General features: G+C 45.4%; 1 protein-coding gene across 1 annotated transcript in view; it reads right to left on the bottom strand.

Moving 5' to 3' along the window:
* Positions 1-18,060, bottom strand: part of lamb1a (laminin, beta 1a) — a 29,949-nt gene extending 11,889 nt beyond the window's left edge. The window contains exons 1-22 of the mRNA XM_061250859.1: positions 17,873-18,060; positions 17,077-17,252; positions 15,119-15,257; positions 13,839-13,912; positions 13,185-13,373; positions 12,752-12,815; positions 11,739-11,941; positions 9,696-9,816; positions 9,043-9,231; positions 8,057-8,233; positions 7,753-7,865; positions 7,342-7,421; positions 6,922-7,057; positions 6,650-6,808; positions 6,427-6,554; positions 6,210-6,330; positions 5,794-5,995; positions 3,794-3,937; positions 2,631-2,862; positions 1,548-1,711; positions 722-946; positions 72-289 (exon numbers count right to left, since the gene is read on the bottom strand). Of these exons, the coding sequence (XP_061106843.1) occupies positions 72-289; positions 722-946; positions 1,548-1,711; positions 2,631-2,862; positions 3,794-3,937; positions 5,794-5,995; positions 6,210-6,330; positions 6,427-6,554; positions 6,650-6,808; positions 6,922-7,057; positions 7,342-7,421; positions 7,753-7,865; positions 8,057-8,233; positions 9,043-9,231; positions 9,696-9,816; positions 11,739-11,941; positions 12,752-12,815; positions 13,185-13,373; positions 13,839-13,912; positions 15,119-15,257; positions 17,077-17,252; positions 17,873-17,900 (3,282 nt within the window). The 5' untranslated portion in view covers positions 17,901-18,060. The remainder of the gene's footprint in view (positions 1-71; positions 290-721; positions 947-1,547; positions 1,712-2,630; positions 2,863-3,793; positions 3,938-5,793; positions 5,996-6,209; positions 6,331-6,426; positions 6,555-6,649; positions 6,809-6,921; positions 7,058-7,341; positions 7,422-7,752; positions 7,866-8,056; positions 8,234-9,042; positions 9,232-9,695; positions 9,817-11,738; positions 11,942-12,751; positions 12,816-13,184; positions 13,374-13,838; positions 13,913-15,118; positions 15,258-17,076; positions 17,253-17,872) is intronic.
* Positions 18,061-18,274: the final 214 nt, after the last annotated feature.

The raw sequence follows: 18,274 nt of genomic DNA, 5'->3' as shown, positions 1-18,274 counted from the left end.
CTCCAGAGGAGATCAGTCCTCCTGCTTTGGCACATTAAATGACACAGCCGAAACGGGAGACCGGGGCTTGCCTCGTTGCAGGAGGTCCCGAAGGAGTGGGCGCGGTCGCAGTCACAGTCCGCGCAGCCCGTCCCGCTGGCCAGGTTCCAGGTGTCGGGGGCGCACCGGTCGCAGTTCTGCCCCACCACGCTGGGCAGACAGTGGCACTGCCCGCTGGCCATCTCGCAGTGGCACTGTCCCACGGAGGGGCAGGTGGCGTTCGCTGTGCCCAGGTGGTTGCACACACACTCTGGAGAACAGAATAGCAACCGCTCATGTTCAGTTCAGACAACGGATAAAAATGACTTTGTACACAAACAAAAATAGTATTTGCTTATATGCAATAATTATTCAAATTACATCCTTGCCAGCCCCCACTTATCCAAAAACGTCTATGTCTTCAGAGATCCCTCCTAAGTCACAGCGTTGTATGCATTGAACCAAAGAATGAAAACACTGAACAAAAGGTATGGTACACAATAAAACCTACAGTTTTTCTACAGTTTTTAAATCAGTCATGTAACTTTAAAATGTTGTGTATGTGTCAGTGAAGTTATTCTCAATAAAAATTAGGTCACATAAAAAGTCCTCAAACTTAAAAACATGCATTTTTTAATTAGGCAATTTGACCTCTGTCCATTCGAGCCCTCTTTAAAAGCTGGATGCTATAGGCATGACTCACTTCTGCAGCTCTGGGTGAGTGCGTTGCCATAGTAACCCAGCTTGCACCGATGGCAGCCCTCCCCCTCGGTGTGGGACAGGCATTTGAGACAGGCGCCCGTGCGGGCGTCACATGACCCTGGGTCCAGCATGTCGATGTTGTTGTTGCACTGGCATGGCATGCACTGCCCGCCTGCCTCATGGGGGTTTCCATAGTAACCAGGAGCACACTCATCACATCTGGCACCTGAGGGGACGAGAGCAAGATTGATTTTTTTTTTGTCTGGGAGACATCAGTTCAGCAGTTTAATTCCTTGTTGACTGTGGCGTCATGTCACTGTCTAGCTATGCTTTCAAGTGCTTTGAATTAAAGACAAAAGTGACGGAACTGAGTTATTGAGTGAAACAGAATGGAGCAAGTTCATGAGCAGGAGAGGATGAAAGATTTTGCAAGCGTGCCAGAGAAACAGACTGTCTGGAAGACGTCAGATAATACTGAGATGTCAGCATCTATGTGCCTGTACCTGTGTTTTTATATAAAAACAAATGACTGGGTATCTTGGAATATTAACTTTCTGTACGAGTACATTTTTGCAGGGGAAACGGGTCCTTTTAAAATTATAGCGTATGCACATACTATACTATTATACTATACTGCACCATGTAATAGCATATCTCATCTGAATTTAACCGAAGTGTGAACCTGTATAACCCCGTGTCTGCTTTGAGCTGCAAGTCAGAAAAAGAAGTAAAAACATCCATTACCTTAAAAGAATATCAGCCACAGGTAAATGGCTGCAGCAGCTGAAAGCCTGTTATATACAGTAAGTTATGAAGGCGACTGCTACCTTTGTATCCCGGGCTGCAGGCACAGAACACCTGGTAGGACTCGGAACTCTGGTAACACCCCCCGGCGAATTGGCGGCTGCTTCCTGGCCCATCTGGACAGAGACAGGCCCGGCAGTGGTCTCCAGAGCCTAGCACTGGGTCTCCATAGTAACCAGCCAAACACCTGCAGGTGGAAGGGGAGCACGATCATTTAAGGTGAGAAACATTCGGAGCGGTCACTGAAGTGCCACGCATATCTGGAGAAGACTGTTCAGTTTCCAGGGAACAGCCTCAGTTCACCCAACAGTGTTAAGCGTTCATTACTCGACACACTGAGCAACACCTCCATTATTGTTCCACAACCTAGTCAACATGTAAGACTACATATTACCTAAATTAATAAGGCACTCTTTTCTTCCTCTTTGTGTGTAATTAGTCATCTACATAAAGGGAGAGTTTATTTCTTGCCTTAAACTGACGTTGCATTTGTAGATTTCTGGAGCTTGGGAGAAAACTGAAGTATATGGTTCTGACCATTGTGATTGCAAGACATATGACATAAAACATGCCATACAAAATGAAACACTTGAAACATGTTCAAACTAACAGATGCACCATAAAACAATGCTATGAGGAGAGCTGGGCATTCCAAAGCTTGATATCTGTTCAACATAGCATCTACAAACCATATAATTCTACACTCTCCATATGTCCTATGTCCTACAGGAAGAAGTGTTCAGATGGATGCAGCGGGCAGAAGCGGAAGCTCAAAGGCCTTCACACAGCACATTCATATCCACCAGAGGTGAGCAACGAGGTCTGTATCCCTTTTCATGCCAACTTCTGGCCTTAATTACTTAATTGGCCTGAGCATTTACACCATCTGACCTTTTTAGCTACATTGCTTGATAAGCGCATGAATCATGTTCTTTGTCCCCATCTCAAACGTTTTACGGTGATCTAATTCACCAGCGTTGGTGTATACAGCCAATTAGCCTATTTAGCCAGGGTAACTGGTGGAAACAAAAACCATGCATACACACCAGCCCTCCAGGACCAAATTGCCCATCCCTGTCTAAGGGGTATCTCCAGAGGAACACTACCTCTCGCAGTTGTGCCCGGTAGTGTGGTCTCTGCAGCCCAGGCACTCTCCGCTCTGGGGGTGGCAGTGGTCCGTGTGACCGTTGCAGCTGCAGGGCCTGCAGTTGGGGAAGCCCCAGTGGCCGGGCAGGCAGCGGTCACACTGGCGCCCGTAGGTCCCCGGGAGGCACTCACACTGGCCCGTCGCCTGCTGGCAGAACGCGCTGGCTGAGCCCTGAGGGTTGCACTCGCACTCTGCCGTTCGGAGAGAGAGAGAGAGAGAGAGAGAGAGAGAGAGAGAGAGAGAGAGAGAGAGAGAGAGACCATCGAAGGAAGGGTTTAACACACACTTCCGCTTCAGGAACACAGAGAACGCAAACACAGGTTCACACACTGTGAGCATGCACGGGTCACGCTTGAGGTGCCATTCACACACTGAGAAAGTATGCCATCTCATTTTCACATTGCTGTTATAGCAGTACATGGCTCCCACTCCATCACTGACATAACACTAACATGATTAAGTAGATACACGGCAGCCTGCTAATAAACAATGAGAATTGAGTGAGATGCGCTGGCACAGCATAGACTGCCAAGCTGATCTACAGGAGTGACAAGAGGGCTCAGGAACTAAGTCACAGATCTCAAACTCTTGGTGGTCTGCAGTATCTGCTGGTCCGGTACGACTCAGCACGCTAGTGCGTAATTCAAGTAATTAATTGGCAAAAGCCCACATACCTTATTTCAAAGGTCTAAATTGGCTGCACTGAAAAGAAACCACAAAAATACCACTGTCCCCCAGGACCGGAGTTTGAGATGCCTGAGCTAGAATTAGCAGTATCTGAGGTTACAGTATACACCGGCTGAATGAGGTACACAAACAAAGACAAAAATGCCTGAATAAGTGCATGTCTAGCCACAGACGTTTTTAAAATGTCGACACCCAATATAGCTTCGGACCACAGTAGATTATTTTCCAGTTTAATCCTGTTTACTTTCACAATAACCAATGTATGTATATATGTATAGTAAATGTATAATTCATCCAGACACTGGAATAAACAATGGAAAGGTGGTTGTGGTTCTATCCTCCCAAAACAAACTTGCTACCTAACTAGTACCAGTTTCTCTGCATCTTAGCTAACCAGTGCTTCTGCCCTGAACGGAAAAATGTTTCCAAACTCACGTCTGCAGCCGTTGAGGCCAAACAGGAAGGTGGCGGGGGCGCACGTGTCACAGTTCCTGCCCACTATGTTGGGCCGACACTGGCACTGACCCCCGCTCGGGTCACACACGGTGCTGAGGGAGCCCTGGAGGTCACACTGGCATTCTAGGGTGGGGGTGAGAGAAGGGGAGGGAAAGAGGTGGGGGAGGGAGATAGGAGAGAGACATCAATCGACACATTTCAGTATTAACAAAGGCACACTGGTATTGGGAGTTCCATCACACAAGAACAGACCACTGATTTAGACCACATTATGACCTTGACTGCCTGTGTCCACAGTCAGTCTCACAAAAGACATTTTTCATTTGGGAGTCCCGGAGTTACCTTAATATCTCCTTAACAAGTACCTTATTTCATGACACTGACAAGCTAACAAAAGACTAACAAAAGGCCCCATGTCTGCACCCCCACAGAAGGGAGGGTCCACAGCATTCCACTGTGAGCTGATCTCCGGTCTGAGATGCTTGTGGTGTTTTAAGCAATCTGGTGTAAATTTAAGCAATCTGGTGTAAACTCCCAGAGGACAGGAAAACTTGCAGAGATTTTTCCCAGGGACCAAAACGAGACCATCAGCCTGCACAGAGTCATAAGAGAGTGTGATTCTCAGGTTTTACTCTTGAGAAATATAGCAACTCAATCTCAATTTTGGCTCCATATGAAATTGTTCTCTACAGTTCATTACAGCTCACTCGATCTTCTTCTCTTGGACAAGAAAATAAAAGCAATGGGAAGACATCACTCAGGTCTCAGGTCTGTGGGGGTTAAAATCACAATCAAGGGGGTATTTAAACAAACAATGTGAGCCGGTCTGGGGACTGTATGGGTAAGATCAGTCTCAGGTCTGCAGATGATGGGGTTTTAATGATGGGAGCTGGTCTCAGATCTGTTAGTTCTCCCCCAGGTGCTTCCTGAGTGGCGTGACTGAGCATGCATCTTTGGCGGAAGATCAAATGCCTCAGGCCTTCTGAGGTTTTCCCCAAACCACACTGGCTTTGTGTAGAAACAGAAGTTATGACGTTACAGGAGAGAACACCCGCATCGTCACAAGCTGACCTCAAACTCGAAAAATACATTTCTAATGGCAGCAGACAAGATAATAGCCTTGCCATAGATCACAGGAATTCAACAAAGGACTCTGAACTTTCTTTGAAAAACCTGCAGGTCTGAAGAAATTCTGAAATAACCACCACTGACACCAAGTCACCCATGACACCAAGTCACCCTGCGCCCTACTGCAATTACAGAACCCCATAACCACTTTCAGCACAATTCTATCTCAGTTGACAGAATAAAGACAGGCTGCAGTGTGACCAAAACACGTGTTTGTACTGAAGATTTACAGCACAGATGGGAAAGTTCCTGTCTCACACACAAATCTGGTACCCAGCACCATGTGCAAACTTGCAAAAGAGAGGAGACCGGAGATGACTAATCTAAAACCAAACTGCGTATAAAACCAAGGGAGGAGGGGATATGTGACTGACAGGCAGGGCAGTGGCTACAGTAATGATAGATATGATAACATTAAGCCTCCAATTATGACTGCTACATGCAGGTAGCCAAGTGTCATGACTGGTAGTTTGGACCCAGAAATAAATGTTCACAGACTAGCATTTATATCTCATAGCTCATTTGTCCTTAACTGTGAGTTGTGACCTTCAACAAATAAGTCATAAGCTATTCTAATACAATAATTAGAATACACAACACACAAACATAACACTTGAATTCATACTTGGACCTGAAGCTAAGCAGCTCTGCAGTCATATTAAACATGGGCTTCAAAAAGACTATCGTATGACGGAAAATCATTTGACTGGAATGGCTTACAGGGATGTTACTCGTGTGACTGATGTGAATCCTGAGATAAAAATTAGTTTCCCAAGGAGCAGTAATGCCGGTCATGTGAGCGACATGCTGAGTTGACGTAAAGAGAATGCAACAGAAACACAGGCTCCTACCCATAGCCCCCTTGTGCAGGAGTGCAGACACGCTGAAGATGAAGTTCTTGCAGATGTCAGTCATGGGCGTCTTCACCACGCTCTGGCTGTTCTCCAGACAGCGGTAGCGCTGGAAGGTGTCCCAGGCGCTGTTGGTCACCACGTCTCCACCCTCTGGCCCGGTGAAGATCTCCAGGTTCTTACAGTGAGGCATGAGCACGATCTGGCGGAGCAGGAGAACTCTTAAATCACTTGCACCACAATATCACCCCATGACTACTGGGATATCACTCCCCTATCCACTAAGATAAAATGGAGCATTTCCTACTTGATTCCCCAAGAAAACCCTGCTGTATCTGACATCTGTAAACTTAAAGTGGACATTTAGGCGTCACAAGTGGTTTTGAAGAAAAGCCGGTATTATGTCTCAAACTCACAGAGTCGATCAGAGTGTAGGGAGACTGTACATCACTCAGGGCAGAGTACAGAGGCAGGCTCAGACGAATGGTGTAATTCATCCCCTTCTCGAAACACACAGGTCTCGGGAGGACAATGTACCTGAAAGACCAGAACAGACGGGATCAGTGGTAAAGCTCCAGATGCTTACATCAGCAGGATAAGTGAAGGAAAAACTGGGCAAAGAGAGGATATTACCTTGAGCCAGGATGGAGGGACACCATCTGGTTATCATCCTCTGGCATGGTGTTGGCACAACGGCTATCACTGGTGATCACGCTGGGTCTTATAACTGTAATCATGACCTCCTCCCACTGGTCAGGCAACTAGACACACAAACAATGAATCGTGATGAATGATGATGGTGGTTCTGAACTCTCTACTCTCAATCAATAATTAAATATAGCATTCTGTTCCTCACCTGAGGCTCATAGCGAATCAGGATGTCATACTCCATAGACTGCGGGATGTTGTCAATGCTGAACTCCAGATACTCGCCCTCTGGGACGTTCACGAATCCGACTCCAGTCCAGGTTGGGGTGCGATTCTGAGGGTAAGGTCTCTGGACTACCGTCACTCCCTGATGAGAGACCGTTAACAGGGTGAAGTTTAGAAGGCCCAAAAGAAAGTGGAAATTCACAGGACTTGACAAAGATCATCTCGGGGGGGGGGGGGGGGGGGGGGTTTACTCACAGGCCCAAACTTTGCGTCCTCTGCCTCATAGGTGTAGTGGTCCAGGGCGATGAAGTAGAAGCCTGATTCCACCTGGTTGCACTGTCGGCCGAACATGTGCTCTCGGCACCGACACTGTCCAGTCTCTGCGGAGCAGCTGGGGAGAACACAGAGGAACCGTCAGTCTCCCCACACCCAGTGCCCCCCTCTCCCTGCTGTGTCATTTAGCCTGACATCACTGCAGTGCCAGTGTACCAGTCTGATATCGCTTCACTTATTGAGCATTCGCCTGTATTTGACATAATCTAATATTGAACAGCATTGCAGAGTGCATGTGTATGTGTCCCTCTGTCAATCTATTGCAAAGAAACAATATCCTCAGGCGGACAGCAGGAAGAGACAGGTATAAGCATGCACCAGTGGGCTGAACAGTGGCCTTACTCATTATTGATGGCTCCTCCATGGTCGCAGTCACATGACCGGCAGCCATCCATGTCGTTGCTGAGACCCCAGTGTTGTGGCTGTGGAAAAAGAGCTACTCGTTACAGCACATTATTAACGACCTCACCGGGAGAAGGGGGGGGGGGTTCTGCAACTTTCATGCCAGTTGTGTCATGCTTGGGTGAAGTTTATTGAGGTCAAGTCCCAATAGACAATCTTTCTCAGAGTTGCAGTGGGCACTTTGCAGAAAGTCTTTGTTACATAGGCTGTAGGCAACAAAGTAGCCATTTCCCTCTGGTAAAGAGGAAGGAACTTTGTAAATCTGCTTTTTGAAATGCCATTATTTGTGCAACGAATCTAACTGCATTAAAGTAAGCCAGCGCACAAGGATATGAGGAGAAGGCCACATACCAGACACAGGTCGCAGTTCCTGCCGGTAACCAGACGCTTGCAATAGCAGTTTCCTGTGACCGTGTCACAGGGACTTCCTCCTGGAACCGTACCCAGAGGGTTGCATGTGCATGCTGGGGGGAAAAATAAAAAAAAAGAAAGAAGAAAAACAGGAAATCACTGCTGTTGCTTCTGGATGATCCATTAATTGTACGAGATACACGTTTTCTGTTGGAAAAGTATCACAGGAAGCAGGAGGAGAAGCGCTGAGCGGAAGAGCAGCTCGTGTTCATTCTGGTGGTAGAGAGGCGGGGGGCAGACTCACGCTGGCAGCCCAGGGGGTCCTCGCTCATGCCGAAGTAGCCCTGCTTGCACTGGTCGCATCGCTCCCCCTCCACGTTGGGCTTGCAGCGGCACTGGCCCGCGATCAGACCGGCCGAGACGTCCGTCATCCCGTCACAGATCCCGCCATTCAGTGAGCCCACGGGGTCGCAGTTACAGGCTGAAGAGAGGAAGGGGAAGCCCGGGGAGGAAAAACAAGTCAGTCCGCGACCCGTGAAACCCCAGGCGCGGCGTGTTGTTATAGAGGGCGGAGGTGGAAAAACACTGTTAGCTCAGCTAATGAGACAGACGAGACTCTACTTTAACCGGGTAACTGTCATTCTGTAACTGCTGTTTATTGTTTTAAATAATGAGCCTTCAGATTACAGCAAGGAACACCCATTATCAGCACATTCCTTTTTACCACCGAACTGTCTAAATGTAGCATTATGGTGCCTTTGTGTACTTTGTGTAAATGATTTTCTGTAGCAAACTGATAAGCATTCCTTAAATATTTTTTATTATAAGAGTGACTTCAGGTACATTTTTTGCTAGAACTGAAATAATTTTATGTGAACTGGTGAATGACACTGCAATCATATAACAAAATCAAGTCAAAATGAATTAACTAAGAATAGGTGAGCCTTGTGTAAACAGGTTCAGGATGGTAATCAGATAAAGGCAGGGTCTGCCTCCTCTAACTGCAGGGAGATGTCATCAGCAGCCCCCAATCATCAGCCAAAGTGAGACAATGGTCTTCGCAAAGCTGACGCCGGCAGACCTTAGCGGACATCCAGACCAAACTTTCGCACACAAAGAGGGTGAAACTTAAGAAGGAGGTGTGTGCCGTAGGAGAAGACGATGGCTCTGTTCTCACAGATAAAACTTGAAAGCCCAGGTGGCTCTCTGTCTGAACGTCGGAGAGAAGATCAAAGGGGTAATGAGGGAATGAGACAGGGCGGTGGGGCTGAGGGGCAGGGGGGTACGTACGTTCACAGATGTAGGGGTCGCGGATGTCCCTCTCGGGGTGCTGGTAGTAGAAGGGCTTGCACTGCTCGCAGTTGTGTCCCACGGTGTTGTGCTGGCAGTCCTCACACACACCGCCGCTCACGCTCCCCGATGACAAGTACACGGCCATGTCGAAATGGCAGGCGCCCGAATGCTGGTTACAGTTACACTCTGTGGCAGAGATGGTCATGTCCTGATGAGCTCAGTGTTACATCCGTACACACTACAGGGCCTGATACAATCCACGGTCACTCAACACATCCACACACAGGGATTGCTACAAACTACAGTCACAAGGCACAGCTGCACTTATTACAAAGTATAATGAATATGCCCCAGAGGGCATGGGATTCACACAATACAAGGACTTACAATCAGTCACTATACATGTGTTTTCACATGCACTTCCAGGTGCTTACTACAGAAGATATTCACAGGCTGGTCTTGGTGATATACCACAAAGTGGCCACACACAGTGGTATAATACTTATGGTGGTAGTTCTTACACAGTTGAAAGAAATTCTGCTAAAAAACATTAATTATTAGAATGTCATAGAAGTACCTTCAAAGAAATAAGCATTTTCTTACACTGCATACATGTTCGTAGAATTAATATAATAAATACGATAACATACTTTTACAGGCGTTGCTGTTGCGTCCCTCTGCTGGCCTCCAGGGTAAATCATGATAGAAATGCTGACACTTCTCACAGTTCAGTCCCATGGTGTTATGGTTGCACATGCAGTGGCCATGAACCTAAGAATACACAAAGAGGGTCAGGCAAGGTAAAAACAAGGTCAAGCAGGGACACTTGCATACCTTTTGGTGATTTGAACATTTGACATTTGGAGCATTGAGTGAAAATCAGTTGGCAAGAAGACTCATTTCGTAATGTTGCTAGGAAGCAAGTAATGCATTTCTACATACATCCCCACATGGGAGTCGTAACTCCACTATGTGTACCAATCTAAATCACACACCACAGAGCATACATATACAAAGTAGGCCTGGTTTAGATGAGCCCAACATCTGGCATATGTATGTAATTGCAAGTACAGCCCTGGAGGAAATGTTATTTAAACCCCACTGCCTTCGAAGTGCATTCAATCACTGCATGCTTGCAGTAAACTGTGTGTGCCGAAAGCCCAGACCATGGTGCAAACTCTAAAACAGGACTAAAGCAGAGCTCCATCACAGGCCCTGGAGAAATGCTTTCCAGTGCTTTTAAGGTCACCACAACAAACACTGCCAAGCCTGGAGAAATCGGCATTTGCCAGCCATGACACACAGCCCTTCACAAACAAATGTGAAGAACGAAGGTGCTACAGCAAAGGAAAAAATGTTTTCTACAGGCAGCTTGAAAAAGCCTTTGAAGAAAAGAGGAGGGAAAAAAACTCTGGGAGCGTTTACACTGCAGGCAAATTTTGGTCTGGTCTTCATTACGCTGGTGGATGAATGCCAGCCTTCTGACAGCCATGGCTACAGCTGAAAGATTAGCATCATGTAAGAGCAGTGTAGTGCAGAAGGCAGGCAGGCCCAGAGGAATCACCCTCTCAGCTGAAGGACAGAGAGATGAACTATACAAATATTTGTCCTGGTTTCATGAAGGAAGGCTATACCAAAATAAACTTGCACAAAAACAGATTTTCTTACACAAAATGGTAAACAAGAATAGCAGAGACTAAACAGGAATTCCTGCGTTTCCTGTCCTCTTTCTCCCACACACGTGCACGCAAATGCATGCCAATTCACACACAGACACATACACTAGAGGTCTGAAAAACACATAGACTTGCTATGGAAAAAATTCTGAGAAATTATAAGTAACCACATCTGGCCAGAATTAAATGAAATCTGCAAACAAACTCAAAATCCATTTGGTGAAGATAACATACAAGTTGCTGTCTATTGTACTCTATATCATTTGAGAGTGGTTGGTGGGTCAAAGTTTGTTTGGAGTTCATCTGACCTCTATTTAAAAACACTATCAGAAGCAAGGAGCACACTGTCAGATTATTATGTCTCATTCTCATTCAGACACCTGGGGTCTGCTTCACTGGTAACAGCTCATCATGGTAAACCAGACACAACTGGATCAATCTGGAATCTGTCTGCCAATGCGACAGACCATTTGTTTAGGATTCCAGTAGAAGTGTGTAGAGTAAACAGTAGTGGCTCAGGCTATATATGGCCACTTTTCCAACTGTAGGTAGTAAATGGGTAATTTGGAGTATTATAGAATAGAATAGAGTAGAATAGAATGTTATCCAACCGAGGAAGGAAAATAATCTTTGGTCTCCTCAAATACAATTAAAAGTTCACATCAATACAACAGGTATCATCACGTGACATTATGTGTACTTTGTGGCAATAAAACTGTAAATTAACCATGTCAATAATATTACCCCTCTAAGTATGGCTACAATTAAGCATGCTTGCACTGCACACATCCAGACACTACACAACAATCAATCTCAACAAGTATTTTAGTCTCATTATTACACTTAAATCATTTATATCATTTTATTTTTGTGTGATTTTTGCTCAGTGTAATAGATATAAAATAGAATACAATAAAACAATATTGCCAATGAGAGGCTACATTTCAGGATTTGTCAATAGGGTAGGAAAAAAAGATGTTAAAATTTTATTTTAAGACTAAAACAAGCGTGACTCACCATGCCTTCTGCCGCGACCTGAGAGCCGTCCACAGGAGCGCATTCGGAGGCGTGGCCGTAGCAGAAGCAGTTTCCACGCACCACCATGTCATACACGGCGTAGTAGTACTTCTCCTTGATCTCCAGGCGGGAGTCCAGCAGGTTGTCTCCCAATGTGTGCAGCCTGGTGAACTTCACACGCAGGTTGGTGATCTTCAGCAGGTCTGGAAGAAAGGGTTATGAAGGGTGGGGGAGTTTACTAACATAACACAACGAGAAGCCATTCAGACCAACAATGCTTGCCATTTTCCTACCACTAAGGTGTACCTAATGCTTAGTTTATCTAAAAACTAGGTAGCATCTAGCACCATTCTACTACATTCAGCCTTTCCCAGGGCCCTGTGGGTAATAGACTAGAAAGGGTCCATAGCTGCATGAGTCCACATACCCCCCCTGTGCGCATGAATACATGTGACCACACATTACATATACATACATATATATACACACATATATATACACGCACATATATACATATACATATACATATACATATACATATACATATACATATACATATACATATACACACACACACACACACACACACACCTTTGTATAAATGTAGGCTTAGAATTAATTGGGCATCGGCTATTATTGGTATTAAACTTAAGAGAACAAAGCAGGCTAACCTGAGCAGCCTACAGAAGTCATTGTGGTGGTGTGCCCACAGGCTGACCACCTCATGCACACCTGCTTTCTGCTGTGCCCCTATGGCCCAAGTGTACCTCCTCAGCAGACTTGTGATGCTCTCACTTCAGCGGAATGAAAGGAGCCATAAACAGCTTTGCGCTGAACCACAGACTTCACAGGTGGTGAGAGAGACTCCCACACAAGAGAAATTCCATCCAAGGTACCAGGAAACAGGAGGATGATTTCTCAGACCACCAGCCTTGCATATACAGTGCAGCTTCCCAAGTGCACGCTAGGCCACTCTTCAGACCAGTGACGTCATATTCCAACAAACCACTCACTTTGGATTCGAGGGCTGTAGGGATCTTCAATCCTGAAGACTGGATCCAAAACACGGAATATGACCTGAATGGATCAAATGGATGGGATGGTATTAAGAGGTATAAAAGCAGGAGATCTGAACATTAACAATACTCCTGTTCACAACCCTCTAAGCATTATTATATGACATACGATATACATTGCTTAGTGGTTGCCCTTACCTGGGTTTACTGATGTGTATTGGTCACTATTACAAATTATCCAACCTAATTACCTAACCTCTAAAAATGATGATAATGTAAAACTGGATACTTACAGATGCTATTCAGGAAAGACAGTGCTGGAAGACACAGTCTACCATTTGGGATCTGAACTGACATCCTTTCTGGTAAAGTACCTAAACAATATGCCACACTGCCTTATACACAAAAGCACACAAATGAGAGCATGTACCTCCCCCTCTGTTGAGGGCTCGATGTCTGAGTACCGCGAGTCACAGAGGATCTCGTCCACTTTCTTCATTGGCCCTTGGGAGATTCCAGGGAAGGACGACTCACAGTCGTAGGCGAAGTAGCGATACACCTGCCAGGTCTTCGCGAAGTCAGCTGACCTTTCAATCACCATGGCAGCAGGACGGAAAGTCTGTCAAATGACAACCATGATTTAGCACCTTTGTCTGCTCAGAACAGCAGACAATGCCAACTAGCCTTAGCATTATATCTTATATAACTGCAGAAAAAAATACATTATTCTTTTATGGTATTTAGCAGGCACCATTATCCAGGATGACCTGCATTTACTTGAAATATTCCCCGTAGAGAGTGAATAGGTTAAGCACCTTGCTTAAAGGCGTAGCTCATCAGGAATTTGAACACAAATACTCCTGCTAACCATTTCACTTTCCGAACCAATAGTCTCCACTGAGAAAGCCCTGAACAGACTCTCACCACAGGACCCCCAGACAGTAGAACAACACTCTGCATTCCTTTGTCTCAGACACAGCTGGGGGTCCACAGATTACACAGGGGTGCTAACTAATCCCGACTCCCCCAACCCCTGCATCTCCACCCCCCTACCGCTCAGTCTCTGACCCTTTGCCATGGTTACCTTGAAGGTCATGATGAGGTGGGTGAAGTGAAACTCTGCCTCCAAGTTGAGCTGGATGGTCACATTCTCAAAACCTGCAGGGAGTTGGAGGGAGGGGGGGGAGCGTGGAGGAAACAGAACCATCTGTGTGAGCACAGCTCCATGGCCAAGAAAAACACTGTGACCATTAGCTCCACGGGACTCTTATCACAGTGTTCTTCCCGCAGAACAGAATAAGAGGGCTTTAACTCTTTGAGACCAGTTCTCCCTGCAGCTACAATTCAATACCATCATTTTATTTAAACAATGTCTATATCTATCACAGTCACACACACCACTCTGTTCCAGCAAAGCTTCACGCCAAACAGGAAGAGTATTGAAGAAACACACTGCTGCCAAACAGATGTTCAAAAAACCTCTAGAACTCACAGCAGGAGGAGCTCTGCCATGACATGTCAATGGGAAATCAGGCATTTGGTTGTTTTATGATAATAAAAAGACTACTACAGTTCACAATAACCATTGAGCTGTTGGGATGTTGACAGCAAATACCATAAGACCCCGTTAAGCCGCAAGAAAATATATCATCAATAAACTGACAGGATAACGTGACGTAAGGAGGCCATACTGTAACTGTACTTTGTTGTAGTTCCGCCACACACATCTGTAGTAAATCGATCTTAGCACGCTCATTTCTGAGGAATAGGTCAGCTGGGAGACAGCTGATGGGACTCCCAGTGCAGCCCATCTCCTAAATCCTGGATCTAAATCCTGGAATTGTGGCCTCATCCCACCGGATTCCCAGGACCATCTGTGGCCCTGGCAGCCTGTTACTGAATGAGTCACTTCTTTCCTTCTCCCAGAGAACTGTTCCCACCATCTCCTTCAACTTTGCACTCCTTCTTCATCAAAGCACCACATTCCCAACACTACTCATTTAAGATGGTTTACAACCAAAATGGCTGCCAAACCATAGCTATGGTTTCCGTCTCTTCACCTTTCTTCCCATCTTCCTACATTTTCAGCTTTTCATTTTAATAACATGGTGGCTGTGGGGCCATAGCACAGCTGGTATTTTGAGAGCTGCTTGGATAATGATTACCTTCTAATTTCAAAGTGGAAAGGTAGGTCCTGATCTTAATTGGTTAGCCATTACGGCCTACTTTGAACTGCACCTCACTTGACACTAATAGCCTGATTAAAGGGACAGTTGGGCCATTTGAAGTGAGAGTCACCTTTAATTCAACCAGGAGTCAAATAGCGCACTTTAGTGGGTCTCTCTTTTTCTCATGAGAACTCACCATTTTCTGACTGCCACCATGTTTTGAGGCGGTTGGGGGCGAACGTTGTCACCACATTCTCAATGCTGTGACTGGTGGTGTGGTTCATCTTCTCATCATAAACCTCCTTTGAGTCGCACACAAAGCACTTCTTTTCTTCCTACAGAGAGGAGTGGTTGGGGGACGGGAGTGGGGGGAAGGAGCACAGAGAATTTACATGTTAGTTAGTTGAATTCCAAAGATTACCTTAAATGTCATTACTGGGGAGACTCTTGTAGGCCTCTCAATGCTCAATTATCTAACCCCAAAACACTCTTTCATGAGGATGTGTGTGACTCCCGACACTGTAATTAATGATTGAGCAAACAAGGCCTTCCCCACCCTGAAATGAACAACACTCTCTGGAGCTGGAGAGGAACAAAGGGTCGTCTGTGCCCCAGATGTTCCACACACTTCACAGAGCTCTCCTCTGGCTGCTCGCAATCAGGCACATTGTGAGATTTCCACTGCTTCGCTTAAAGCGATTGAACTGCTATAAGGAGGACTTCTCCCCCTGAATTGGGAGCCCCCTTTATACATAACGTATTCCTTCAACAGAACAGGTTTCTACTGTTCCTTGTGGTCAATGTGACTCAAGTACAATACCCCATCCTACACCTCCACCACCCCACTCCACACACGCATAGATGTACACAGTTACCCTGGGGCTGAGGCCCTTCGACCAGGGCAATATCAGCTTTGTCACTCATTGGAGTTGGATAAGCCTTGAATGCAACACTCAGCCATTTCAGACACTGATACAATCACCAGGCATTCCTGAAATCTGCGGAGCAGGGGGAGGGCTTTCTCTGTCCAGTTGCTATCAGTGCAGTACAAAATGTTAGTTTTGCTTTGGCATTTGTTCATAGATGTCTGAATCAAACCACTGAAGATGCAGTCCTACTGGCCTGAACCGCAGACATCCGTTGGAATTATCAGCACTCAACAGCATAAAACACTTGAAATATGTAAAAGGTATTCATGCCTACAATATCAAAAAACACTTGATTGTTTGAGGATGCATTGTCAAATTCTTAGCCAGCAAATAGAACAGACATTATTGAAGTTTTAAAATCAAGCACTCTGGAGCTCAGTGAAATCTAGAAGATTCCCTGAGCTAGCCAGGAAGTGGTCTAGACAGTCCAGAGGGATACGTGTATTCCAATGCAGTTTTCACCTCTCTCACACTGAAATGTTACAGAAGGCTTAACGCCCCTTCAACAGAATGCACACACTAAATAACAAAAATGTAACAAACTTGTCTGAAAAGAAACTATTGTTTAGAAACAGAACCCTCAGGGCTTTTGGAAGCCATCCTGCTCCAAAAGACAGGAGGAGGAATGTAAAGCCTACAGTAGTTATGTTGGTTATTATTATGAACCAGAATACCAATTCACCCACAGGATGTGAATTCTGATACAAATCATTCATTTACTGAGGGGAAAAAGGAGACCAACAACAAAAGTAATAAAGCAATTATTCAGTTTTCTTCTACTTTTTGGGAGGGCGTTCCCCAAGACTACTTTGTTCATGAGGTTGCTAATCCCAGTAGCCTACATCGTCTCTTTCCTTACACTACTTCGCTTCACACTAGTAGGCCTACTGGCTAGCCGACCCTCCCCAATGTTTTTTCCGTTACCCACTCCTCACAGCTTGCGGGTGAGCATTCCTGTAATATCTTTTACAAGTACCCATTTTTGTTATTTGTGCTTTTTTCTTTTACGGCACAAGACACTGATTTAGTTACGTTTCAGTCATTACTCATTACTCATTACTCATTCTCATGTAGGTCTGTATAACCGAACTGTATAACCTACACATTTCAATGCATAGCACTGAGGTAGGGAATTGGAGATTTCCACATACTTTGGAAAAGTATAATCCTTAAAAATAACGGGTTGCGCTGCTCCCTCTATATTCGGTGGGTGTGGGTCCTTTACCTGTAAGTGGCTGACTATGCAGAAAGGCTCAGGATGCAACAGTCCACAGGTGGAGGTGGCGGAGAGCTGATGAGCTCTACCGATCAACAGGTCACCGGTGGCGGGGTAGCAGCTTCCTTCCGTGCAGACGTCGCTGAACTCCGGGAGTACCTGGGCGAGGCCGCAAACCCCCACAACTGCACAGCAGAAAATAGATTTGATGAAAAGACTTGAAATGGTCGGTAGAGCATCTTGTTTGTACAAGATCTCAGCTGGCAGGGACATATCCCAAACAGAAAATGATTCTGTTCCAAATGCATTTTTTCTCGCCAACAAAAAATGTTTTATAGCTTAAACTCTAAAAATTGGAACGACTAAAAAGCGAATATTTCAGTGCGTTACTTTGATTTTAATGGGAATCACATGTAGGCTCCCAAACTACTGCACCGATCTCGTGTGAAAATTTATTGAAACTGGGGTAAATATCATATACAGAAACCAGTAATAAATTGTCTGAATGTTCCCTTTAGGCTTCAGACATTGACAAATTTTGAAATCAGGACAGTCAAAACATTTAACAACGATACCGTTTTAGCATGGATGGATATCATAAAATAGCCTACTAAACAACTCCAAGACAGGGATGTAACACGTTTTAAATGTAGCCAACGACTACTGTGACTTTTCCTAGTAGGCAAAGTTGTTTACACAGATGTAACATCCTGCACGTCGCAAAACGAGAATTAAAAATAAAACTCAAGGAAAGCCCTGTAAAATGCTCTGCAATAAATGACCACATTGAGATTTTAAAACTTACATAAAAATGCTGCTATTTGGAACAACATTTTTGAAGTTTAAAACATTGGTGTCCTTCGTTCTGTTCGCTGGTCGCACACTCTCGGCTGCGTGGGAGATTAATTCCGTGCGTATGAGGTCGTGGTGAGCCCCTCAGTCAACTCTCCGCATCCCACGAGTTTCCACCCCTCTTCTACCACGGCCAGATTTTCTCGATTTCTCTCCACCCCAAAGGCATGCGCACAATGAGACTCCCTCCCCCGAAACGTTACCTTGCCCATTATTGCGTTGTGTCCAGTCAAGCAGTAAATCTTACGATTTTAGTTGTTGCATTTTCTATTTATTTGCATGAAAATCGTTTTGAATAATCATCATTTTTACAGTCGGGGCACAAGTTTTACACTTTGCATTTGCAGCGGTTATG

This window comes from Conger conger, chromosome 8 (assembly GCF_963514075.1).
Source record: "Conger conger chromosome 8, fConCon1.1, whole genome shotgun sequence".
Lineage (NCBI taxonomy): Eukaryota > Metazoa > Chordata > Actinopteri > Anguilliformes > Congridae > Conger > Conger conger.
This window is presented reverse-complemented; position numbering and strand designations above follow the sequence as displayed.